Below are 25,679 nucleotides of genomic sequence, written 5' to 3' on the forward strand. Positions count from 1 at the left end.
CATTCTTAATTATAATACAAAATGATGGAAATATTTAATATACACTTGGAATTAATTGTATATTGATGTTGTTTGTTTTGTCAATTATGCAGCTATACAAACCTTTATATTTGAAAAGGGTTTTTAGGAAGTATCTTAGCCAGCGGAATAAAGGTGTCCTCAATGAAGGGGAGCCATTAAGAAGAGCACGCTGAAGGTCATTGACTTAAGTCTCACATGGTGCTGCATTGTCTCAAAAACTCTGGTGAAGCTCCACTTCGTCTTTCCAGCCAGGACACAAGCAACACAAAGACTAAACCGCAGGATTTACGGTGACTGTGAAATGTCAGGTTAAACCTCAGGAACTCAAGGGCCACAACAAACAAGAGCTCAGTGGAGGCAGAACGGTTTCCTTCAGCTTGAAAACAAGACAGGACACTGCTGTCAACTTCACTTCCCAGCTCCCTGGCCTCTTGGCTGTTTCAGACTAAAAGGAGTTTCTAACAAAGGTTCGGGAGGCATGACAACAGCCAAGTTCGGCCTCAGCTGTCAGTAATTCGTAATCACTCCTGACATCACTTCCTCTCCTAAAACATGACAAATGACTATACTTTATCCCCATCTGTCTTGCATACATCTTTTTGCATCCAACCTCCAGCCCATCTGCACCTCTGCAGTTGCCCCTTGGTCACTTCTCACTCCACATGGGAGTCCCAGCCTCCTCCCTCTGTGGCCAATGGGTCAGCCCTCTGCCAATCAGGTTAAAGGGGAACTACAACTCTATTTTTATATAAGATGGTTTTGCCAATAAATTAAACTTACTATTTAACTCTGCATGCAGATTAAATTTATCAACTTTCTGCAGTGAAATATCTGGTACACAGCCTGTACATAATTTGCTCGCACACTGCATCATCTTTATTATCATTAGTTATTCTAGTAACTAGTGAGCACGAAGGGCCGCATGATTTTGCAGTTCATGGGAATTCTATTATTCAACTTATACAGTACTTACATGGGTACATAGTATAGTGAAAAGTGTCTCTCAGTCTCTCAGGTGCAGTATATAAATAGAACAGCAGACAAGACAATAAACAGTAATACAATAACAATAACAGTGTAAATAGTAACAGTATGGTGCCAGTGCAAAATTGTCAAAAACTGCAAATACGCAAAAAGAGAAAAATATACATTTCGATATTGATGTGGGATCTGTGGGAGGATGCATCTTTGAACACACTCCAGTCTGTGCACTCAAAACAGTCCTGAAGCATTGATTCTTCCTCTTTGGTCCATGTTTTTACAATTATAACTGATGCCTTGGTGAGTTTGAGAAGTCGCCTGTAGGCTGTGAGTAGGAACAGAGAGATGTGGTCAGATTGTCCAAGAGGGGGGTGAGGTACAGTACTGCTCAGTTGTATTAGGCACAACTGATTTAAGATTTCCCTGATTAAAATCACCTGCAATAATAAAAACACCATCAGGGTGTGCTGATTCTTGTTTACCAATAGCTTTGGATAGCGTTTTGACTGCTTCCATAACAAACAGGCGCCATCCTTCGGATGAGACGTTAACCCGAGGTCCTGACTCTGTGGTCATTAAAGATCCCAGGGCGTTTCTCGAAAAGAGTAGGGGTGTAACCCCTATGATGCGACGGCAGCCATAGTGCGCCAGAACGCTCACCACACATCAGCTATCAGTGGGGAGGAGAGGTGATTAATGAAGCCAATTTATAGAGGGGGATTGTTAGGAGGCCATGATTGATAAAGGCCAATGGGAAATTTGGCCAGGACGCCGGGGTACACCCCTACTCTTTTCAAGAAACGCCCTGGAATTTTTAATGACCACAGAGAGTCAGGACCTCAGTTTTACGTCTCATCTGAAGGACGGCGCCTGTTTACAGTATAGTGTCCCCGTCACTACACTGGGGCATTAGGACCCACATGAGCTGCAGGGTGAGCGCCCCCTGCTGGCCCCACTAACACCTCTTCCAGCAGCAACCCCAGGAGGTCTCCCATCCAGGTACTGACCAGGCTCACACCTGTTTAGCTTCAGTGGGTTGCCAGTTGTGAGTTGCAGGGTGATAATGGCTGCTGGCGTGTTGTGCTTTGTTGTGCTTAATATGAAATTTGTAAACTTTTCTAAACTGTCAATGAAATTATTTTGTTACTGAGATTTAAGAACCGGTCTGAGAAATTGGGACCGCAGTTCCCTTTTAAGCCAAATTGTGTGATAAAATACTCCATTAACCTTTCAATATGCTTACTTCCTGGGTGAAAGTGAAAGAGAAGAGTTAAAGTAAATTATTAACTGTAATAATTAAAGATTTACCTTCTGAAAGAAAGCCAAAAGAATACTTAATATTCCTTAGGAAAACAATAAGTAGCAATCAATGAACTGGGCATTCTTCACTTTGGAGGTTTAATAATTCCTTTTAGACTGCACAATCATTTTAATTTGAGATCACATTTAAAATATAAAAATAAGTACAGATGTTAATTATCAACACAGGCAAAGAAAGCATTTTTTACACAAAAAAGCCACATATTTACCCAGAGGTTTCAACAGCATGACATTTCACTATATAATGAAGGACGAGTTTTATTGAAGTTCACTATCGGCTGCCGCACTAGGCAGAGGTTTGTGAATGGCAGACTCCATCCCTGGCAGGCTCCTTCTCCTCCGTGTGGCTGTCTCAATCTTCTGGACCAGCTCCACGTCCCAGGGGTGCGTGACAAAGCTGAGCACCACGCCCCCGGCCCCGCTGCCCGCGCGCCCCACGCGCCCCGCCCTGTGCAGGTAATCGGTGAGCGTGGGAGGACAGTCGTAGTTGACCACCAGCTTCACCCTCTGGGTGTCCAGGCCCCTGGATGCAATGTCAGTGCAGACCAGGACGTCCACCTGGCCTTTCTGAAACATTCTGAAAATACCAGCCCGCCTGGCCGCTGGCATCTGTCCCTGCAGCCTCAGGTGCTTCATGCCCTGCTCCTCCAGCTCGTAGCCCAGCCAGTTCACCGTGGCGGCGCTGTTACAGAACACCAACACCCCCGACCCCTCCTGCTCTGCGGCCACAGCCCTGACGGCCTGCAGCAGCTCCAGCAGCTTGTCGGCGCCCCGCATCTTCATGAAGGTCTGCTTGACGTGTGGCATCAGGCAGTGCAGACCTCGGCTCTTAACGGTGACAACGCTCCCGAGGTCAGTGACTTGGCCGAGAAGCTCGCCAACGCCCCCCGGGAACGTGGCCCCGATCATCACCAGCTGGGTCCCGCGGTCCAGGCCCGTGGTCTCCAGGGGGCTTGACGCCACCTGCGTCTGCAGCAGAATGCTCTCCACCATCCCCGCGAAGCTCTCGTCGAACAATGTGTCTGCCTCATCCATGACCAAGTAGCTGAGCTCACTCAGGTCCACGCAGCGCCTGCGGAGGGCCTTGTACAGGGCCCCTGGGGTGGCAACCAGAAGATCCGGCGGGCCGCAGGAGAAGACCCGTTTAATGCTGCCAACACCTCTGCCCCCGCCCACTGCTCTCACAGCCAGCCCCAGGGGGCGGCACAGGGACTGGGCCACCCCTTTCACCTGCTCAGCCAGTTCCCTGGACGGCACTAGCACCACACACCGAGTCTGGGCTCCCGGTTCACCCTCCCGAGCGGCACTGATCAGCTTCTGGATTACGGGCAGTAAATAGGTCAGTGTTTTTCCACTCCCTGTTTCGGCTGCACAGAGAACGTGGTGGCCGCGCAGTAATTTGGGAATGGTCTCCAGCTGCACAGTGGTGGGATTAACGATACCCATAGCCTGAAGTGTTTCTACTAACTCTGTGAACAGGTGTAAAGACTTAAAGGTTACTTTACTCTTGCCTTCCTCTTTCTCCCCCTTCTGGTCCTCCATGATGAACGGCGGTGCGTCCTGGGTGTTGTTTATGGTAAAATAGTCCCCGAATGACTTTTTGTGTTTCCAGCCTCTGGAAGCAAGGAGAGGCGTCTCAAATTTGCCCAGGGTGTGGCTGGAGGGCTGGCTGAACTGAGGACGTCTGCTGACTACCAGCATCTTGCCGGGTCGGGCCGTAATTACCTTCCGGAACTGTTTGCTTTTCACCTTCTCGACGCTGTCGATGCGTTCTTGCATCCAGCGAGGAACCCGGATTACTGTCTGCTCCGTGCCGCTGTGTGCAATCTTCGACTTGCCTCGGCTCGGGAGGGCAGAACAGGGCATGACCCAGCTGAGGCTCCGAGAGCCTCTCATGTAATTCGCCGCTGAACATAACTCTTTAGCTGTCTTAAGCGTCACGGCAGACAAGGTGACGCGAGTCACCCCGAAACAGTACATTTTGAACTGAGACAGAATAGATTTGTTGTGAAAATAAACAATTATCCCAGCACTACATATTAATCTCCCACAGCAGATGACTTCAAAAGTAACAATAACTAGTTGTCACTAAGGTGATCAGCACTATACAAGGTTTTCATAAACAGTCCTTTAGAACTTCATATAAAATGTCGCATCACTTAGCAGGTAACCATAATACACTACCACTTCGGATAAAAATCACGATTTTCCTTTAGAAAATCAACTCAGAACTGTCCACACGTGTACTTAACTGTACCGTCTGAATCACTCCGACGCGGCATGATGACGTATCCAAGAATGTGTCGCACAGGAAGGATGACATCACTATCCCTCATGTTCCTACAGCTGGTTAATTGTCGGGTAGTAGCCACATCATGGAAACACTGATATTCTGACTATTATTTTGTCCCCATAGTCTTCCTCATTGAGGTGTACCTGAAGCCAGGATTCGTGTGCTTAACTTAGTACAAACCGAGGTATTGTGTTTAACTGGCTTTACTACTAATTTTCTAAACTCGGATCACATTATAACCCTTCCGCTCTGAACTACAGCATGGGCAGGCAGACAGCGTGACCAGCTCAGCCCTGCACTGTACCTCGAAGGGAGCTGCGTGAAAGCGAAGCAGGACTGAGGAGAATTTCTTTGATAAGGTAAAACATTAAACCCCTACTTTCTTATGTGGTTGCTTTGATAGAAGTAGAAAACTACATAGTAAAAAATCTGTAGTGTAACAAGTAATGTAAGTGAGAAATAGTGGTCTTCAACTCCTAGTATTGAACACAAACATTGCTTCCCTTTCTTTCAGTAACTAATATTAACATTCTGAGGAAGAGGTGTCATTTCCTTTGACTTCAAGCTGGAGATGCACTTGGATTCTTAAGAGTGAAAGAGAAAAAAGGTTTTTTCGTGCCTTGATGTGAAAGGGAGTAGTGCTGCTGTTGTTGTTAATCCCAGGGTGCTCCCTGATTCAGATGGATGTCTTTAAACGTCATATGATGTGTGCTGTAGCTAATCAGGCTTTAGTATTAATAACTCTTTCTCAGTATTTGCTACCTTTTTCTGCTCAAATTGAAAATGCATCTGACTTCTTCACAGCCCTGTAGAAGGAGGTCTCGAGTCAGACTCAAGACCATCCGTCGTCCAGTGGAATCGGTTAGGAAGTGAGTTCTCAGAAGCATCTTGATAAACAGTTCGGACAGCTGGTTGACATCCTTGTCCCTCTTGCAGATAATGAAAGTAGTCGGGATGCAGCCGGCCGTGGGGAGACTCTGCTTCCGGAACAAGCTTGTGCTGGCTCCCATGGTGCGCGTGGGCACCCTGCCCATGCGCCTGCTGGCCCTGGACTATGGTGCAGATATTGTCTACTGCGAGGTGAGGGGGTTTATGTTAACATCCATCTTCTAAGGATGGCACCAAGATTGTTATTATGGGGTAAGTTGGTAAAAGCCATGAGGGCCAATGTGTATGCAGGCATTCATTTAAATGGTTCTAATGTTGCAAAAAGGGAAATCAGGATAACTGAACTTTTTTTGACGCACGAGATGGAACAGTTTTGATGCTCCGGTTGCAGTCTTGCATTATCGGGGTAAATGTGCTAATATGTCCTGTTTTCTAAAGCAGAGTAGTAGAGGATATGTACATGTTTAAAGCTAAATACTCTACAGCTGATAATACAAAATACTACTGTATATTTAGTTGGGGAAAAAAAACAACTCCTGACTTTTTTTGACCTTATTGTATTGTCTTTAAATATTACAAAAGTTTTCTGCAAACACAAAATCTTTCTTTAAAAAGTTTCTTGCATAGCACTTAATGATGTAAGCCAAGATGGTGCTTTTATGTAATTGAAAATTATTGCTTGGAAGTTGGAGACTGTGTCTGACTGTCATTGTGATTTGATGTCACAGGGCAGCAAATGACTTGAATCAAGTAGGCTGCTCTTTCATGTTTTTGAAGAGCCATCCATGACTTAAGTTCAAAGAGACAATTGCCTCTTTCCCTCTCTCCTGTTCACAGTAAAGGCTGATCCAGAGCCATAAGAGGTTTACATCGGCTGGTGATGACTCATTGTGTCAGAGTGTCACCCTGCACTGGAGAGAGAGGAGACAAAAGATGAAAACCTCTCTCCGTATTGCCAGAGTCGTATCTGTGTACTCCAGTACCACAGCAATTATAACACTGCTCGACAGTGACCTTGCAGCTATACTATCTCTTGCAAATTGCTGTCCTTGAGAATATTTTGGGAGATTTAAACGATAAATCCATCTCTTCCCTTTATCACAAAGACATGATAGCATCAATACAGAGTAAAAGTTGGTCAAACAATGCTTCTCCATTTATAAGGTTGGAGAAGGACGAATAGCTAATGTGTATCTCAGGTGTAGCTACTGTGGATGAAGTAGTACAAGTAGGTTGTTGTGTCAGCATGCGTAGGCTGTAAAGGAACAAGTAAAGGTTTATTCCCTGCTGAAAAGCAAAGGAAAGAAACATGACATTTTGGTTAAGGAGCCTTCTTCGGGTGCTTCACACCAGCTCTGCTACCACAAAGGACAGTCACAAGAACAGAAGAAAGGTTGTAAGCAAGAGGAGGCCATATGGCTTGTCTTGCCCTTGTCTTGTTTACTGATAAAAAGATTAAATTCACTTGAAAGGTTCTTGAAAGGAATAGCATGAATGGGTAGCTTGTGCAAGACTCCTGCAACCCTCTGTGTAAAAATGTGCCTTCTATAAGTAGTTTTTAATTGAATTTCACTGTGGTTTACATCTATGTTCTCTTGTTTATGTTTCACTGTTGATTCTGAATAATTTTACTGTTTATCTCTTTTATAGTCAGGAATATTTAAAGTACAACCAAAGTCAGACAGTAAACAGTCTAGCAAAAGTTATACTTTCACCTTGAAACAATGCTATGAAAAAAAGTTTTTCTGCTGTTTTTCTTTCTCACATTGAGGCATTAAAGAACTTGAGATGATGTAGTTAGTGGAGTACCCCAGGGATCTGTTCGAGGACCACTGCTTTTCTGAATTTATATCTATGATCATGATAGTCTGTGAAGTAGTTCTGTTTGCAAATTATACCAAATTAGAAAAGTATCAAGCATTGTAGAAGCTATAAATGAAATTCAAGAAGATTTAGATAAAAATCCAACCTGGACAAACACCTGAATAAAATAGGTTACTTATGAAAATGATGTTGATGTTTATGTTGATACATAATTTACATCTTCTAGACTGATGGGTAAGCAAATAATAACATAATAACATGGAAAGAGTTGTTAAGTTATAATAGTATAATGAACTAGTAAGGCCAAATTTTGTGTATTGTGTAAAGGTTTGATCACGACATTGTAGAAAAGATATTTGTGCTCTGCACTCAGTCTAGAGAAGAGCAACCAGAGCTTTGGGGGATGTCCTACACCGACAGACAACTATTCAGAATCCTCAAGGGATCTGAGAACACTGGAAGTGAAAACCACATGGAAGTCTGTTTAAAACTTAGAGCAGGGGGCACGAGCTACCAGCTATGTTGTCTTAAGGCGATACCCTGGCTTCTTACAAGAAACGGCTTGATCAATTGGATCAATAGGCTACAAACTACCAAATAATTAGATGAGCCAAAAGGCCTCCTCTCATTTGTTCTTCTATATCTAACAGTGCAAAGCAAAGACACACACTGATCCTGTGTTTAACCATGAAAAGTATGGTTTACAATTCTGTTAATGCGGATTTTACTTTTTTTAATTATTTGCTCTTAAAAGAGCTGTGCGTGTTTTCCCATAACTGGAACACAAGTATTAGGAGCTCCTTGGGAATTGACCATTCAAATAATACCCTTGGCAGGGTGACATTTTCATAACATTTGTTGATGATTTGACATGTAACGTCCTTAGCCTATTTTTAGATGTACAGACTTGAAATAAGAAGAAAGACAATTGTTTTGTTGCTGCAGGTTTTTTTTATCCTGAAAGCTAAAGATCTTTACCTCTCGTGTTTTCTGGGGGCGTTTGGAGAGAGACTGGCAGCTTTATTGTTAAGACGGCATTAAGACACCATTAGTGCTTTTCTCTTAATGCTTTCCTTCCTATTAAATGAACTCAGTAGAACTGAATCCATTACCCTGTGACTGTGATTGTTAGGATCACTAATTGCTGTTGAAAGAGTGGTGGCATTGTGAGGAGTGGGTATATTATCCTGAGAGAGCTGCCAGCTCGCAGGGAAAGAGCGCTGAAAAAAAAGGTTCCGGGGCCACAGCGTTCAGAGATTCTGCTTGAGCTGATAACATTTCAACATCAGGACTGAGCGAGATGCATCTGAAGCTTGGAAGTGAAGGTGGGGGAGGGTGTCTGTCGCTGAGTGGTAGAAGTGTTCTGCAGGGTTAGTAGTGCTTTTTGGTAGGAATTTGGGGTGCCAGATAAAGTCACAACAGCATACATTTTTTGTTTGTTTTTAAATTGTTCCTTTTCTCGGCTGTTCTGGATATAGTTGTTTTCTATTTGCTACGTAGACTGACTATCCATCCGCAGATGATCACACACAGCAAAGGGAGCAGAGCCAAGCACACAGAGGCTGTGAGAGTACAGGGCTGTCAGTCAAAGCTGTTGGGTTTTTATTTTGGTGTAGGTCTGTGGACATTCATGGTACAGATTGATTTGGCTTACATAGATGACTATAAGGAATCAAGGCCCATGTCTTATCTCCTGTTTTTTCTAGTGGAGCTAGATGAGGAAGTGAAGGCTCCCTTCAGGTGTGCTCATTGGTGCAGGGCGTCCCCCGGATGGAAAGTTAAGCTCGGCACAGTAGAGGGGGTAGTGGCAGTCTCTGAGCAATCTTTGTTGGGTGGTGTTGACAGCTGATCAGCAGTTTTTCTTTCCCCTCAACAGGAGCTGATTGATATCAAAATGCTGCAGTGCCGCAGGGTGGAGAACGGTGCGTATCCCTTTTGTCAGAACAGAGTACATCTCAGTGTTGGGAAGCAGCTGACTTGTCCCAGATCTGAAAAACTGCATGCCTCCATCACTCCTGAAAATGTTTGAAAACATTCCAGTTACAAAAGGCCCTCTTTTTACAAACCCGGTTTCAACACAATGCGACACTCAGAAGGAAAGAAAATATGGGCTGTTGTTACCATATGGGTCTGAGAACCCAAATCAGCTCTTTACCCTTTTCAGAAGTGCCAGTTCAATCTCTAAACAAAATAAAACTTTAGCTTTTCGATAGACTTTAAACTAGCATCATGACATTATCCTGTGTCGGGTATCAACCTGAATAGTTCTGTATGAGCACAGGTTTGTACAGCTTGCTGAGCAGTGAACTAGAAGTCAGCTCCCAGCCTGGTGGTCAGCCCTGGCCTGACAGTGCTTGGGTGTGGGGCTGAGCCCTCACAGAGCCTGGTGGTCAACCCCCTGCATGCCAGTGAGCTCCTGGCCTGACAGTGGCTACAAGGGTGTGGGGCTGAGCACTTGCAAGCTTTGCGTTCAGCCCTGGCCTGACAGTGGCTGTGGGGGTTCAGCAGAGGCCAAGCCTGGTGCAGGAGCTGACCCTCCTGTCTGCCTGCTCTCTTGCCCACACAGAAGTGTTGGAGACAGTGGACTTTGTGGCTCCAGATGAGAAGGTGGTCTTCAGGACCTGCCAGCGGGAAAAAGAGCATGTGGTCTTCCAGATGGTAAGGGCAAATCCAGCTTTGGGACAGTCAGCCAATCAGCCAATCAATTATGCATCTCTTAAAATGTAGGAAAGGAAAAGCATTTTTAGGGATTCAGCGTCTTCAGCTGAAATTCTTGAAACGCTGACCTCTTAATAAAGCAAGGCTTTGCCTGCATTTCCCTGCTGACCCCGCTGGAGCAAGACTGTTTGTGCTCACTGTGTCAGCTCTCTGCTAATGCACTGCTGGGCCACGTTCGCACAATAAACATTTGTAAACAAAGTCCTTCAGATGGGACTGGATTTTTCCAGACCTCACTGAGCACCATTGCTCGTTCTTCGGCAGCTCAAGGTGCCCAAACTAAGGCAAGCCGAGTCTTTTATTATTTATAAATGATTGATAAATGCTTTCTGCTGTTTGCTTATTCTGGTAAGCAACCCCCCCCCCCCCCATCTCTGCCAGTATTTTCTCTTAAATTAGAGCTGACTGGCTGGCATCACCTTGTTGCCGTGGTGACGCAGGCGCCAGCAGCATGGTGCTCCAGAATGATGCCCCTCTCACTGGTTCGCTGCAGGTCCAGGGAGAGGAGAAAGAAGAACCACTTTCTGAACGATCGTGTTCAGGGTGGATGAAACTAAAATGTGTAACTAAAGCATACATGTACCTTTTACAAGCTTAATAAAAAAACAGTGCAAGCTTACTGTGTAAAACAGTGAAATTGATCAAATGAATGCAAACACAGAGATGTTTCTCAGTGCATCGAGTTGCAGTTCATATTTGATGCCACATATACTATCGGACATGTAGAATTATTTTAAATTCTGAACTGTACCTAGACACCATGTAATTTACTCATGACAGTCTGTTTGGATAAAGGGTTAACTTTAAAAAGTGATTTTGATTAAGTGTTTTTACAGTGCATATTTCTATAATTTATATTTGTGGTCTGCCAATCAGATTGCATGTTTTTATTAATTCAAGCACAATGTTCATTTTATGTATTATACTTCTGTTTTAATCTATATTTTAGCTAAATTCAAAATTGTACTTAAAGGGGAATTATATTCCCAATTTTAGACCAGTTATTAAACCTCAGTAAAAAATATATATTTTTAAATAATAATTGGGTGTATTGCAAAATCTTAAAAATTCCAAATTCAGCACTAAATCATCTATTTTGTTATGTTAATTGGAGGTTTTACATTATTATGTACATTTTAATTTCACAGTGGTTTGGAATGCACTCATCAATGCTGATTCTTTATAACCTGGAAATATTGCAGGTTGCAGTTGCAGTTCCCCTTTAAAATTGCTGGTCTGACAGGCAAAGCACGAGCGCAGATCTCAAAGTCCTAGAAGCCAGACGATATGAACTGGTCTACCCCGACAATGTTGTTCACTTGCAGGATGTTGAAGTAGATCTTCATGATGGTGTCCTGAATTCATTTTTTAATTCTAATTTGGCAATCCATTGGAAATGTTGACCTGTTTTTAGGTTGCGACCCTCATTTTAAGAAATGTCAGTTCAGAGCAGGGTTTTGTAGTCCTGGAGTGCAACGCCGCATTCCTTTTCATAGGTCACCCTTAATCACCTGTGCTGTAAAGTCCAGGAACCAGACAGAGTGGTCCGCGTTGGACTGCAGCAGCTGTGTGCAGGCAGTGGACACCAGGAGGATACTTCAGTCAGAGACAGAGCTAGGAGCAGGGCTGGCTGTGGAGCAGAGGGGGAGTCCTGTGCTGCTCTTTTCCAGCCCTGTGTGCTGTCTGTCTTTCAGGGCACAGCTGACCCACAGAGAGCTCTGCGAGTGGCCCAGCTTGTGTGAGTCCTCGATCCTCGTCCTCTGCAGCCCCCTGTACCCCCACACCTCGCAGTTGGACTCTCGATCCAGTCCTCTGGCCTGCCAACTCCTCGTCATTTCACTGACTTTACTCGGGTTCCACACGAGCCTTAGGCCTCTGGTCGAACTGGAGTTCGGCAGTGGAGGGGTTTTTAAGGACTTGTGAGCTATGTAGCTCTTGCCTCTGTGCGCTGTAATTTAAAACATGGAAAGAGTTAATGCTGTCCAATTAATTAGTTAAATAAAAAAGGTTAGTTTGGAGCTGCATTCCTAAACCGGTTGTGTATACGGACGTTAGTCGGTATACCATGATATTTTGGAAAGGCCACATAAGAAAAATGAATAAAGTGCTCCACAGTAATACCAGTGGTAATCAACCAGATGCCAGATAAGGAGCTGGATTAAGTTGTTCTTATTCAAGTCAGGGAGTAAATTGCTGTAAATTTCTCAGCTTTTCTAACTTCTGAAGAGTATTTTACCCAATTCACCTCTTTGAACTCTCCTCTTCCATGGGTGTGGCCAATGACTCCTTCCTCTCTCTGTGTTTTTCTTCTTGAAAGCGAGAATGACGTAGCTGGAATTGACGTGAACATGGGCTGTCCGAAGGAGTACTCTACAAAGGTGAGAGACAGGACACACTGTTCAGCTGGCCAGCTGTCACGGAGATCAGATTCCCCAGCTAGGGCTCTGCCCTCAGCGCACTGGTCAGTACTGACGGGGGCTCTGCCCTCAGCGCACTGGTCAGTACTGACGGGGGCTCTGCCCTCAGCGCACTGGTCAGTACTGACGGGGGCTCTGCCCCCAGCGCACTGGTCGGTACTGACACCGACGGGGGCTCTGCCCCCAGCGCACTGGTCGGTACTGACACCGACGGGGGCTCTGCCCCCAGCGCACTGGTCGGTACTGACACCGACGGGGGCTCTGCCCCCAGCGCACTGGTCGGTACTGACACCGACGGGGGCTCTGCCCCCAGCGCACTGGTCGGTACTGACACCGACGGGGGCTCTGCCCCCAGCGCACTGGTCGGTACTGACACCGACGGGGGCTCTGCCCCCAGCGCACTGGTCGGTACTGACGGGGGCTCTGCCCCCAGCGCACTGGTCGGTACTGACACCGACAGTGGCTCTGCCCCCAGCGCACTGGTCGGTACTGACACCAACGGGCTCCAGCAGGCAGAGCAGTCTGAAGCTTGTTGTTCCTGAGTTGTGGGCCTGTTGGCAGGTTGGATAAAGGATGTCTGTGGCCCAGAGGAAAATGACTGCAGAGAGAGTCCAGCAGGGTGTCCTCTTCCCCGTTTGCCTGCTCTCTCCCTCTCCTTGTCTTCAGTTTTTTGCAGTTATTTACAGTGGATAAGCTGATTTGTCTCTTTTATTTTTTTCCTGCTTCACCTTATTTGTTTCACCTGTGTGATTTCTTTTGTTACTCCAGTTTAAGCTTGAAAACATGTTCAGCTTTGAAAATGGCATCTGTGTGCTCTTTTATTAACTCTGGCAATATTTGATTAGGTGAACACAAAGCAAGGGAGAAATAAAACTACAAAGCAAATTTTCCCACGATAAGGACTGGCATGTTGTATAAACACACGTTGTCCTCTGCGTGTGCTGTCGGGCACTGAGCTGCACTCGGGCTGCATCTGCTGTGTTGTGCGACTCTGTTTACAACACGGTTTTCTTTTCCTGCCATGTTTCCGCTTTTCCTCTTTGTGGTGAGCAGCTGCTGCCCATACAGGTCTGTCGCTCTTTGTCTTAAACCACGATGTAGCTTTCGTTTCCATCCCCATCCTGAAAAATCTGGCCTCTAGGACAAAACCTGATGAAAACAAATCCTGCACTGTAATAGGTGTGTTTTTTAGAGCTTTTTGTGAAAGCGATTGTGGTCTTAATGGGTTTTTACCTCATTCTTAGCTGTTGAAATTGCTTTCATCTAATGCTCTTTTCACAAAGATGACCTGTTTTGTAGGAATTGACCTGAGGTATGTTCTTTCTTTGCAATTTCCGTGCAAATTGCCAGAGATGTGATAAAAATCATATTTTTCCTTTCATTTCACCCAGCTTATAAAGTTACTTGTTTTTTCAGAATTATCCAGGAAGCTTTTCTTCATCAGACCAGAGCTTTAACTGCAGCCTATGACCTTTTTATACTGCAGCCTCCTCCACATGTCAGCAATTTTAATTTAAAACCTCAGTGCTGAAAAGCAGATTTTGCTGGCGAGCATACTTTCTCTATGATTACTATAGCCAGATTTACTGACAGTCTTGGCCCCGGGCTCCCTGTCTAAGAGAGACAGACCCTGTTGTAGGTGTATAGGTGTGTGGCCTGTAGACCTGAATTCAGCTCACCCACTATTCCTAGTTCGTGAAAACAGGTTTCCACTAGGAGGAAGCACGAAGCAAGAACAACCGCTGCCATCAAGCACAGTGTGTGAGTTGTGATTTAACCTGGGCCTGCATCAGGTCTCAGGCTGTGTGCTTCAGTGCTGATGCCTTTAATTGTGTTTATTTTGTAGGGTGGCATGGGGGCAGCGCTGCTCTCAGACCCGGACAAGATAGAGGCCGTAAGTATCTCCGAGGTGTCCTGCTGGATTTTCAGTCACTCTGAACTCACACACAGTACCCACTCCCACTCAGGAGTGACACTCATTTCCCAGAGGTTCTGTCTCGGGGAGATCAGAGAGCTTTGGTGTCTCACAGTCTTTATTTCACCTCATGATTGAGTGCAAAGGCTGGGAGGATAGCTTAAGAGACCAGTCTGTTCTATGAAGCATTACTTTTACACAGTAAATAACAGGAATGAGGCATGGCCCCAGTCTGCTTGTAATCTTTTCAGAGTTTAATTCTGAGAAGAAGCCATCTTTAAAAGATAAACACAGAGGAAAACCTGACTAATTTCTGAAATTTCCGGCTAGGATTAATTCAGCCACCTGCACCCCCTCAGGCCTGAATGTCCTTAACCTCAACACAAGTGTTCTGATCAGTTTAGAGTCAATGAGCAGTGAGGCAGAGAGCAGTGTGGCGCAAGGGAGGTAGTCTGGTGAGAAGGAGGCTTTGAGGCAGAGGGCAGTGAGGCAGAGGACAGTGTAGTGAGACGGAGGCAGTGAGGCAGAGAGCTGGGTGATGAGAGGGAGGCAGTGAGGCAGAGAGCTGGGTGATGAGAGGGAGGCAGTGAGGCAGAGAGCTGGGTGATGAGAGGGAGGCAGTGAGGCAGAGAGCTGGGTGATGAGAGGGAGGCAGTGAGGCAGAGAGCTGGGTGATGAGAGGGAGGCAGTGAAGCAGAGGGCAGTGTGGAGAGACGGAGACAGGGAGGCAGAGGGCAGTGTGGAGAGAGGGAGGCAGTGAGGCAGTGTGGAGAGAAGGAGGCAGTGAGAAGAGAGGGAAGCAGTGAGGCAGTGTGGAGAAAAGGAGGCAGTGAGGCAGTGTGGAGAGAGGGAGGCAGAGGGCAGTGTGGTGAGAGGGAGGCAGTGAGGCACAGGGCAGTGTGGTGAGAGGGAGGCAGTGAGGCAGAGGGCAGTGTGGTGAGAGGGAGGCAGAGGGCAGTGTGGTGAGAGGGAGGCAGTGAGGCAGAGGGCAGTGTGATGAGAGGGAGGCTATGAGTCTGTCGCTGCTGTTGCTAATGAGAGCAGTATGGCCTTTGATGCCAGAGCAATGACAGCTTTTGGGAGCTCGGGCCTGCCCTCCATTTGCAGCAGTCATCACAGAGCTCTCCACTCCAGCTGTTAACCACTTACTCACTAATTATTGCAGGCTTTTTAATTAGTTATGCTAAGTGCTTTTTTTCAGTTATTTCCAGCTTCCGTGCTAATTTGGGGGCCTGCTCTCCTGCAGGAAGACCTGCTCAGTGTGAGTGAGGGCGCTGTGCACTCCTGCAGAGCTGAGCCATCAGGGGAAACTCTAAAGCCCTGCAGAGGCAGCTGTGACACACCAGTCGTGAAGCTTTAACAGAGCTGTAAACATCGCCGCTGCAATTCCAAAATATCTTGATTCAGTAAATTAGCAGTTCTGAATCAAGTACTTAAATGGATATAGTTTACACGTTGATTCGAAACGAGTAGTGCTGGTGTGTTCTGAACAATCTGTGTCTTAATGCAGAGAGCACTTCAAGCACCTCTCAGTAACACGGAATGTTTTGTTAAGGTCCTTTTTGAAAATGTGCTGCACAGCCTGATGCTTGTGAACCTATTAAATCACACATTTCATTTGCTGGGTCGTCAGCCGCTGAAGCAAATTGATTTTGCGCAGCTGGAGGAAGGAACACTTGATTATTTACACATATGAGTTTATGAATAGCAGGCAGCACAGCGTAGTGACTTCCCCCTTTGACAAAGGGGCACTAATGTGCTCAGTTCTCACTGACTAACAGGTTTAGCAGCACGAGTCATGGCCAAAGCAGTTGGAGGAAGAGGCTTTAAAATGAGTCTTCCTTCAGTTCCTGACCTCTATCGGCGCTGATGCGGAGTGGCTGGGGTCCGCTCTCAGGGGGCACACAGTGCGGGTGTGGGTGCGGACTGAGTCAATTACAGTGTTTTTCAGGACTGGGACCGTCTACTGGGATTTCCTTCTCTCTTTTTATCGGTTCTGTCCTCTGGTTTGCTTACAAGTGTAAATACAGAACTTACAGAGCAGTGTTCAGCTGAAACTGCGATTAACAAGATCTCCCAGTGAACACAGCTGACAGTCTAATATGAGAGAGATGAATGGTCTCTCTCCAGAGGTAAAACATTGCATGTGTGGGCTGCTCACGGAGAAGGTAAAATAAGCTTTGTGTGTTTCATTACCTTAATCTGATCACACTGTCCTCTAATGTTACATTGACAAAGCACAATTCAGCCAAAGTGACTCATTCTTTTTTGAATTAACAAATTAATTTTTTAAAAGAAAACATCTCTTCCTAAGTTTTTTCAAGGTCTCTTCTTTCTTCCAAAGTGAATTTTGGATGTTTCTTTAGCCGGGCTGGCAATATCTCACTTTCAGCTACAATTAAATTATTTTCTAAGAGTCGGTTTTCAAAGCACAGTGTTGTTCCAGGTATCGCTTGCTTCTGGGTGATCTTCCATGTGCTTCAGCGATCTAAAATCAATGGCGTTAGGCCAGTCTGGGCATCATCTATATCAACAAAGCCATCACACCTATTTACCTAGCCTTTATCTTATGGACAGGCTGTTGTCGGAGGCATCCATAAATGAAAGCTGCTGCAGGGACCATTATCGTATCAACAAAGCTGCTGGACGTAGTGAAACAGGGAGCAAAGGGTTTTGCCTTCTGCTCTTTGTTCTGGTGAAGGCTGTTTAGTTGTACAGTTATAATAATAATGATAATAATTGCTTACACTTACATAGCGCTTTTCTGGACACTCCACTCAAAGCGCTTTACAGGTAATGGGGACTCCCCTCCACCACCACCAATGTGCAGCATCCAACCTTCAGAAGTTTATTTGTTTGGCGGCAGGCAAGTTTTATGCAAATAGTTCCTTTTCCTCTGGAATGCAGTTTGAATGTTTCAGTTTCTCAAGGAGTAAAATGTGCCGATGCTTGTTTTTGTTCCTAAGGGCTGTGAATTCTGGGTCTGTATAAAGTCTCCTCAGCTATCTTCATCTTAACCTGCATCTGTCTGGTGACCAGAGCGCCTCGTATGAACCTGGTCACTCAGACTCCCAGAGCTGGCATTGCCATCTGCGTAGTAGCTGTGTCACAGGAATGGGTTCAGGCTAGCTGCTCTTGTTGACTTACTATTGCAGGAAGAACACAGTACTTCTACATTGAAAGTAAATATTCCAGAGGACAAAGTGGCCCTCTGCCCCAGTACGGTTGGAGGAGGGTTCTGTGAGGCTCACTCCTTAAGAAGGCTCCGTGGCTGAAATGTTGTGTTTTCTTTCTTCTCTTTTCACCATGGAATAAACCTATTACCTGTTCCTTTGCAGCCTACGCTTGCTGACGTAGCTACCCACCTTATTTACAGCAACACCATCTCAATGCATTGCAGCTGACTGACCTCTGGGGCCTCAGGCGGAGGAGGAGAGGTTGATGTTATTCCGAAATTAGGGATCTGTTTCCATTTGTGTCCAGTGTTTGTTCCCCCTGCTATAAGGCAGTGACCCCTGATCCCTCGGGGCAGATGATGTCATTCTGCCCTCTCCTCAGACTGCAGGGGGAGCTGAATACTGAAGGAACCATTCAGTACCTTTCTCTCTTGTTCTCCTTCCAGATTCTGCTCTCCCTTGTCAAAGGCATTTCAAAACCTGTCACCTGCAAAATTCGCATCCTGCCTTCGGTAAGTTGCCACATGTCAACTCTGCTGGGAATCAGCCACCCAGGCCAGGCTGTGGGGGGGGTAGATCTCTCTGCTTGGTCTCTGTGGGGGGACAAATCACTGTGCTGGATCTACGGGCCAGGTTGTGGGGGGACAGATCTCTCTGCTGGATCTCTGTAGGGGGACAAATCTCTGTGCTGGATCTGTGGGGGGACAGATCTCTGTGCTAGGTCTACGGGTCAGGCTGTGAAGGGCAGCAGATTTCTGCGCTGGGTCTACGGGCCAGGCTGTGGGGGGACAGATCTCTGTGCTGGGTCTACGGGCCCGAGTCTTCTCCCAGGCTCCCGGCTCTCACTCTGTTGGTTAGTGTTAGTGAAGCATATCTAAATCTGCTACCTTATTTTATCCTGTTTTCCTCCTTTAATTGCTTCTAAATGGATTTGTCTGTGTGCATTTCTGGCTTCCAAAAGAGTTGCTGCTTACCAGGGTGTTAGTCAGGGGAGACAAATAATTAAAATCTGGCAGCCATGCCTGAAACCTACGGCAGCAGACTGATTCACTGTGTAGTTGAGCAGAGCTGTTCTGCTGTGTGTGCAGCTTGGGCTGCAGGAGTAAGAACTGCTTTCATTTCTGTGTGATCCAGAAAACATGCGATGTGGGACCCCCTCTTCTCTTCTGAGCGATAGAATCTTCAGTCTGTGACTAATGATTGTCTTTGGGGAAGTGTTCTCGTTAATTAAAGCTTCTAATTAAAGAAAATAGATGCTAAGGTTTAAAAATGGGTGACGAAGTGTTCTCTTTCATACATAGCTTAGAATCCCCAGTTTTCTTAAACATGGTTGCTTCCTGGCATGGTCAGCCTTTCTGAGCTCAGCAACATCTTCTCCAGAGTGCTGTGTTTTGGACTGACCGACCTGGGGTTCTCTGTGGCCTGACGGGGCCTCTTCAGCTCGAGGAGTCTCCCAGCACAGCAGGCACTGAGACACTGAGACAGGCTGATTGAAGATACCAGAGACTGATGATTCCCTTCAGGCTGGGCTTCATTTTAATGAATCAGTTTATTTTCCTTGCGGAGCTTTAAAGATGAACATGTCAATTGGAGAAGGCGACAATGATAACAGTTTACACATTAACAAAGCTGAAAATCCCATCCCATTCCTCTTCTTTTGTTGACACTCAGTCATTCTGTTGGAAGAGAGAATGATCATCAGAGAAATCAATTTGCTCTTCAATTTGAAATAGTTCCATCCTGCAGGGCATTTTGCCTTTTGTTTCTGTGGATTGCTTGGCTTTATGAATAAGCTGGGAATTGTTTTTACTGTGTAATTTTGGGAATTTTTAAATTTATTGTAAAATAACTAGGTACATTTAAGTAGTATTTCTTTAGATTTATTTTCCTTCAGTAACAGTAATATTTTTTAGCCTAAACACTTTAGTTAGGAAACAGATTGTACGACAACATGACACCACTCTTATTGCTGGGGATTTAGAGTCTGCTAGTATAAGTCATTCAAGCTGTTCAAGTGAGCAGTCAAGGCTGTGCATGGCACAGATTAATCAAATTGAATTTCCCTTTTAGGGGTTGATTGGTGTGCTGTGGGGCAGTTTCACACCCTTGCTGTTGTGCGGGTGACAGACAGGCTGGGCAGCAGGTAGTGGGCGGCTGACTGACCGGCTGTTTTCTGCCTCTCAGCTGGAAGACACGGTGAGCCTGGCTCAGCGGATCGAGAAGACTGGTGTGGCGGCCATCGCTGTCCATGGCAGGTACCTGGCACTGCTGCCATATGGCCTGTGGCTGCTTTGATAGAGGACCATCTGCCCCATTTCCGATATAGTAGACCCATATTTTTATATTTTAAGCCTGTCCTGGGCCTCTGGTCCCTTTTCATCTTGGGTAAATTGTCCCCACATGGGACCAGTGCTGCAGTCAGTGTTTTGCAGGTGTACTGAAGAGCTGCAGTGTCCTCCCCCTCCCTGTCTGCCTGCCAATTTGGGCATTGCGTAGGGGAGGGATGGGGGAAAGAGGGGTCCTGCTTTTCATCACGGCTCCTTTTTCTCTCAGGAAGAAAGAGGAGCGACCCCAGCACCCTGTGCACTGTGACGTCATCGAGGCTGTGACCAAGGCGCTGTCCATTCCTGTCATTGCCAAGTAAGTCCTGGGCAGGGACACAGCCCAAGAGTGTCTGGATGAGCTCATGTAATAGAAACATGTCAGGATCCTTCTGATTTTATTGGTGACACTTATTTTCCAAAACTGACTTCTTATTTGAGAGATTCACTGATAAGCGCAGCTGGGTGTGGTTCGTAGGAGAGTGTGAGCACATTGGGCTGTGATTCACTGGTGTAATGTGTCATGTATGACCGTGAGCGCAGCTGGCTGTGATTCACTGGTGTCGTGCGTGACAGTGAGCGCAGTCGGATGAGATTCACTAGTGTGCGTGACAGTTAGCGCAGCCGGATGTGATTCACTGGTGTGAGTGACCGTGAGCGCAGCCAGATGTGATTCACTGGTGTCATGTGTGACAGCGCAGCCAGATGTGATTCACTGGTGTCATGTGTGACAGCGCAGCCAGATGTGATTCACTGGTGTCATGTGTGACCGTGAGCGCAGCTGGATGTGATTCACTGGTGCCATGTGTGACAGCGCAGCCGGATGTGATTCACTGGTGTGAGTGACCGTGAGCACAGCCAGATGTGATTCACTGGTGTGAGTGACCGTGAGCACAGCCAGATGTGATTCACTGGTGTCATGTGTGACAGCGCAGACGGATGTGATTCACTGGTGTGAGTGACCGTGCTCGCAGCTGGATGTGATTCACTGGTGCCATGTGTGACCGTGAGCCCAGCCGGATGTGATTCACTGGTGTGTGTGACCGTGAGCGCAGCCGGATGTGATTCACTGGTGTGAGTGACCGTGAGCGCAGCCGGATGTGATTCACTGGTGTGAGTGACCGTGAGCGCAGCCGGATGTGATTCACTGGTGTGAGTGACCGTGAGCGCAGCCGGATGTGATTCACTGGTGTGAGTGACCGTGAGCGCAGCCGGATGTGATTCACTGGTGTGAGTGACCGTGTGCGCAGCCGGATGTGATTCACTGGTGTGTGTGACCGTGAGCGCAGCCGGATGTGATTCACTGGTGTGAGTGACCGCGAGCGCAGCCGGATGTGATTCACTGGTGTGCGTGACCGTGAGCGCAGCCGGATGTGATTCACTGGTGTGAGTGACCGTGAGCCCAGCCGGATGTGATTCACTGGTGTGAGTGACTGTGAGCGCAGCTGGATGTGATTCATTGGTGTGAGTGACCGTGAGCGCAGCCGGATGTGATTCACTGGTGTGCGTGACCGCGAGCGCAGCCGGATGTGATTCACTGGTGTGCATGTGTGTCTGCAGTGGCGGCTCCCTGGATCATGTCCGAGTGCATGCAGACATCGCAGCGTTCCAGGCAGCCACGGGGGCGTCCTCGATCATGCTGGCACGTGCGGCCATGTGGAACCCCTCTGTCTTCCGCAGGGAGGGCAGCCTGCCCCTGGAGGAGGTCATGACACAGTACCTCCGATATGTGAGTCCTCCTAGGCTGCGCCAGTTACTTGGGTGGCCTGGTACTTTGTCTTTTTCTCTTTAGGATTTGTGATATGTAGAAAGTGATATTGCATAGTTTTTAACACTTGGCTGTGAAATATTTTGTGAGCAGACAGCACTGCTGTCAAGCTCTCCTTTTACGAAGGAGAAAGTTTCTTTGTTGCTTAGCGAGTGGCCAGGTTGTGTCCTGTGTGGCAACAGTGCTGAGCTGCGTTGGGTGTGTCTGCAGGCAGTACGCTACGACAACCATGCCTCCAACACCAAGTACTGCCTGTGCCAGATGTTGAGGGAGAAACTGGAGTCTCCGCTGGGGAAGCAGCTGCATGCCGCTCAGACAACCGCAGATATTTGGTAGGTACACCTGTGCCAGCCCGGGCCTCCTGTCCTGTGGCACTGCTGCACTGTTCAGAAGGTCTTATGGTCTTTTTTCATATTTTTCTTATTTAAGGACATAAGATCACAAACAAGAGGAGACCATAGGGTCCATCAAACCATTAGATTGCATCATCGGGAATCTTATCCACCCTAAGAAGAAACAGACTTGACCTTTTAAATAATACTGTAAAATAAAGTCAGTGGGCTGAATAGCCTTTACTCCTTTATAACCTTTTGGTTACCACTGCCCTCCCAGCGGTGTTTTGGTGAGAGTGTCTCAAATGCTAAATGCTTCCCTCTGCTGTTTGCAACCAGCTGTTGTAAAGCAATCCAGACTGCTGGCCTGTAGACTTGTGCAGAGGGGAGATGAAGACGAGACCTTCAGAGACCTTGGAAAAGCACATCAAACCTTGCTGATTGAGCCTTCAGCTCTTATCTTCCCCCTGTAGGCATTGAAGGGAGCTAACAGTGTTGATGTTTTGAGAGCTGATTCAATGAGTATGTGTCAGCGGTCCAATCTGGGTCTGCCTGAGAGAAGGGAAGTATCACTAACGCTCCAGCTGGGATGAGAGCTGAGTGTGTGTCTGTGCTGCATCTGGTGGAACTGAGGCTCGGTCTGTCAGTGTGAGCCGGCACTGGCTCAGGACTGAATACACCCCCATGGCACAAACACTCTCTCACAGTCAAAGGCTTTACTTTTAGCCCCAGCTGTTTTTGGCTTTCCACACTGGTGAAGTAGCGTTATGGAAACCTGAACCAGCTAAGTAATTCATTCCGCCAAGTGCCTGTGGTGAGCGAGACCAACGTCAGGGCGGCTTCGGCAGAGACAGCTGTCCTGATGACTGAATTCCTTTGTCTTACCCTCTGGTCCCGTCTGGCCACAGCGAGGTGTTTGGGCTTCAGGACTTCTGGAAGGAGACAGAAGATAGACTTCAGCACCGACAGTCCACTGTCCCAGCCAAGAACCTCAACACAGAGGATCTTTCCGAGGACTCCGACGTCATCAAAATGCCAGTGAAGTTTGACAGGTTTGATTTTTTTTCATACTGTGTGTGAATTAAAGAAATTCTGTTCCTAAATTGATCTACAGAAAGTCCTCTCTGCTGAGGAGCATCTCATTTGGTGTGTCGTGATCTCAGCAGACCTGGAACTGGCCAGAGGCTGCCACCTAGTGGATAAGTAGATAAGTGCAGAGAAGGTGTGTTCACTTGTTTTTTCACTGAAGTGCAGTGGTGGGCAACAGTCCCCTGTTCTATAGCTCATATGTCCCCTTGTGCTCATATTCCAGGAGAGAATACGCTCCTCAGATCACACCCAAGATGTTCCTGCTGGAGTGGAGTCGAAAGGAGAAGCTGCCCCAGCCTGTGTATGAGACGGTGAGACTGGGGTGTTCTACCACATTTTAATTTCTTGCTGGGGAAACTGATAGCAAATCAGTAGTTAAAAAGAGACTCTTGTGGCCCCAGCGTAGCAGCGGACAGAATGAAGTGGCCTTGTGTTCAGGACTGTTACTCCAGACACAGCAGAGGACGGCGAGTGTGTTCTTTGTCCAGTGTTTTTGACCTGGGCCAGTGTGGTCCAGCATGGTCCTGCATATTGTCCAGTGTGTGTGACTTTATCCGGGGTGTGACCTGGGCCAGTGTGGTCCAGTGTGTGAGTAACCAGGCTCTCTTCCTGCAGGTTCAGAGACCTCTGGACAGATTCTTCTGCTCCACTGTGACGGCGGCTGGCAGGAAGTACAGATCTACTGTGTGGTTAGTGTGCAGGAAGCTAATAATAATTTCTTACACTTCTACAGCACTTTTCTGGACACTCCACTCTCTAGACATTAAGCTTCACATTACTCTGAGAGATATGCTTCTTTTCCCTTCTTGTGCTCCTCTCCTTTCCTGCTCTTTTTAACCTGCCCCTTTTTCAAGCTGCAGCTGGTCAGCCTGACTCTAACGCTGCCTAACACTGCCCCCCCTCTCCAGGGACAAGTCCAAGAAGCTGGCGGAGCAGGCAGCTGCCATCGTGAGTCTTCGCAGCCTGGGCCTGCCGGAGGGCCGGCTGGGCGAGGCCGACAGCGGCCTGGTCAACAAGAGGAGGCGGGAGGACCCGGCAGGAAGTGATGTCGCCGAGGAGCCCGCTGTCCCCGCCAGCGAGAAGCAGCAGCCCAGCCTGCCGTGGGAGAGGTGAAGCCACCGGCCTGTAGGGGGCACTTCTCCTGCTTCAGTCGCACAGGGCATCGGGCCGAGGGGCCTGTCCACACTCGGCTGCCTGGCTGATTTTATTTTTTTATCTCTGTTTTTAAAGTCCCCTGGAGCAAGGGCAGGACAGATCTGTCTCCCTCCCTCCCCAGGGGACCTTAGCAGCTTCTCTGCCTGGAGACTGATTTGGCATCTTAATGGTCACAAACAGCTAAACTTTCCTATTTAATAAAGACTCTTTATTTTACACTGATGAGTGCTGTTGCTTAAAGAAATCGATAAGGCATGACAGTAATGGTGGCAGTGATGCAGCTAATGGCAAGACCAGGGTGACAAGGCTGAGGACAGTGATGGGTTTAGTGACTTGCCTCAGAGAAGACTTTTCTTTAGTAGCTGTAACAGCGGGTTTCTGAGCTGCATCTTCAAGACCGTTTATTTTTTTTATACCTTATTTAAATCAATAGCTGGACCACTCTGGCAGAGATCACTTGCACCAAAATTTGATGCCTCATATTTGTCAAAAATATACCTTAGAAAAGAAGGATGCTCATCTTTTATTCTTCTGCCAATAAAATAGTGGAAGAGAAGGAAGAGATTCAGATCTCATCAATCATCTTTCTCATACCATCATACAGGCCATCCTTTTGAAGTTTTAGTCTAGTTATTTGTGAGTGGGTTGGCTTCCGGAAAATTAAAAAAGTGTTACTATCCAGGCTTCTTTAAGATTCTTTTAGTTTTATTATGTTGTAACTCTGAACAGTGGCACGCAAGAGCATCTAAACATAGGTTTGATTTTCAGTCTGATAAAAAACAAATTCCTTATTTGTCACACTTTTTTCATACCTTCTTAGCTGTGGTGTAAGTGTGGATTTACATCCTTCTTTTCTAAGGTATGTTTTTGACATAAATGTACATATAATCAATTTCAGTTGTTTTAGAAAGGTATGGTGATCTGCATAGAAAATACCCATCTCGTAATTATTATACATCTTAAAGAGCTGCTTAGATATTGTAATCTGGTACCAGATAGAACTTGTTGTAATTATACTTAATTTCAGATACTACTAGATGAGATTAGCATCACGTATCCAAAAAGAACAGTCAAGATACATACTTTTAGAAAATTTCCGATCCCCAGCTAATTTTTCAAATCGTATCTCTACCACAGGGTGGCGCTGTGGACCAAACCTAGCGCTTCAGTCCGCTCATAAAGGAAGGTTGTATTGAGGTTCTTGGCATCGCACGTAGGGCAGCAGCTTCTCTCTCTGAGAAAATGACGCCAGACCTGTGGTTAGGGATTTGCGCCTGTGGCTGGAAGGTTGCTGGTTTGTATCCCGCGGCCGGCAGAGGAAACCTACTCTGTTGGGCCCCTGAGCAAGGCCTTAACCCCAACTGCTCCAGGGGCCCTGTATAAATGGCTGACCCTGCGCTCTGACCCCAAGCTTCTCTCCCTGTCTGTGTGTCTCATAGAGAGCAAGTTGGGGTATGTGAA

General features: G+C 46.7%; 2 protein-coding genes across 3 annotated transcripts; one reads left to right on the top strand and one right to left on the bottom strand.

Moving 5' to 3' along the window:
* Positions 1–2,564: 2,564 nt before the first annotated feature.
* Positions 2,565–4,600, bottom strand: ddx28 (DEAD (Asp-Glu-Ala-Asp) box polypeptide 28). The gene has a single exon (XM_006641517.3). It carries the CDS (start codon positions 4,300–4,302, stop codon positions 2,581–2,583), a length of 1,722 nt encoding a protein of 573 aa, XP_006641580.2. The 5' UTR covers positions 4,303–4,600; the 3' UTR covers positions 2,565–2,580.
* A 4-nt stretch (positions 4,601–4,604) lies between these two features.
* dus2 (dihydrouridine synthase 2) lies at positions 4,605–24,434 on the top strand. Of its 2 annotated transcripts, XM_006641516.3 has the most exons (17): positions 4,605–4,799; positions 4,876–4,974; positions 5,552–5,695; positions 9,204–9,249; positions 9,894–9,985; positions 11,740–11,783; positions 12,363–12,423; positions 14,309–14,356; positions 18,000–18,065; positions 19,738–19,808; positions 20,107–20,193; positions 21,435–21,603; positions 21,853–21,974; positions 22,883–23,026; positions 23,287–23,374; positions 23,679–23,752; positions 23,972–24,434. In XM_006641516.3, exons 3-17 carry the CDS (start codon positions 5,555–5,557, stop codon positions 24,174–24,176), a joined length of 1,458 nt encoding a protein of 485 aa, XP_006641579.2. In that variant the 5' UTR covers positions 4,605–4,799; positions 4,876–4,974; positions 5,552–5,554; the 3' UTR covers positions 24,177–24,434. The 2 variants fall into 2 exon arrangements, with proteins under 2 accessions (XP_006641579.2, XP_069037298.1); XM_069181197.1 differs by having other exon boundaries at positions 4,605–4,974.
* Positions 24,435–25,679: the final 1,245 nt, after the last annotated feature.

The sequence above is a fragment of the Lepisosteus oculatus genome, chromosome 20, assembly GCF_040954835.1.
Source record: "Lepisosteus oculatus isolate fLepOcu1 chromosome 20, fLepOcu1.hap2, whole genome shotgun sequence".
Taxonomy (NCBI): domain Eukaryota; kingdom Metazoa; phylum Chordata; class Actinopteri; order Semionotiformes; family Lepisosteidae; genus Lepisosteus; species Lepisosteus oculatus.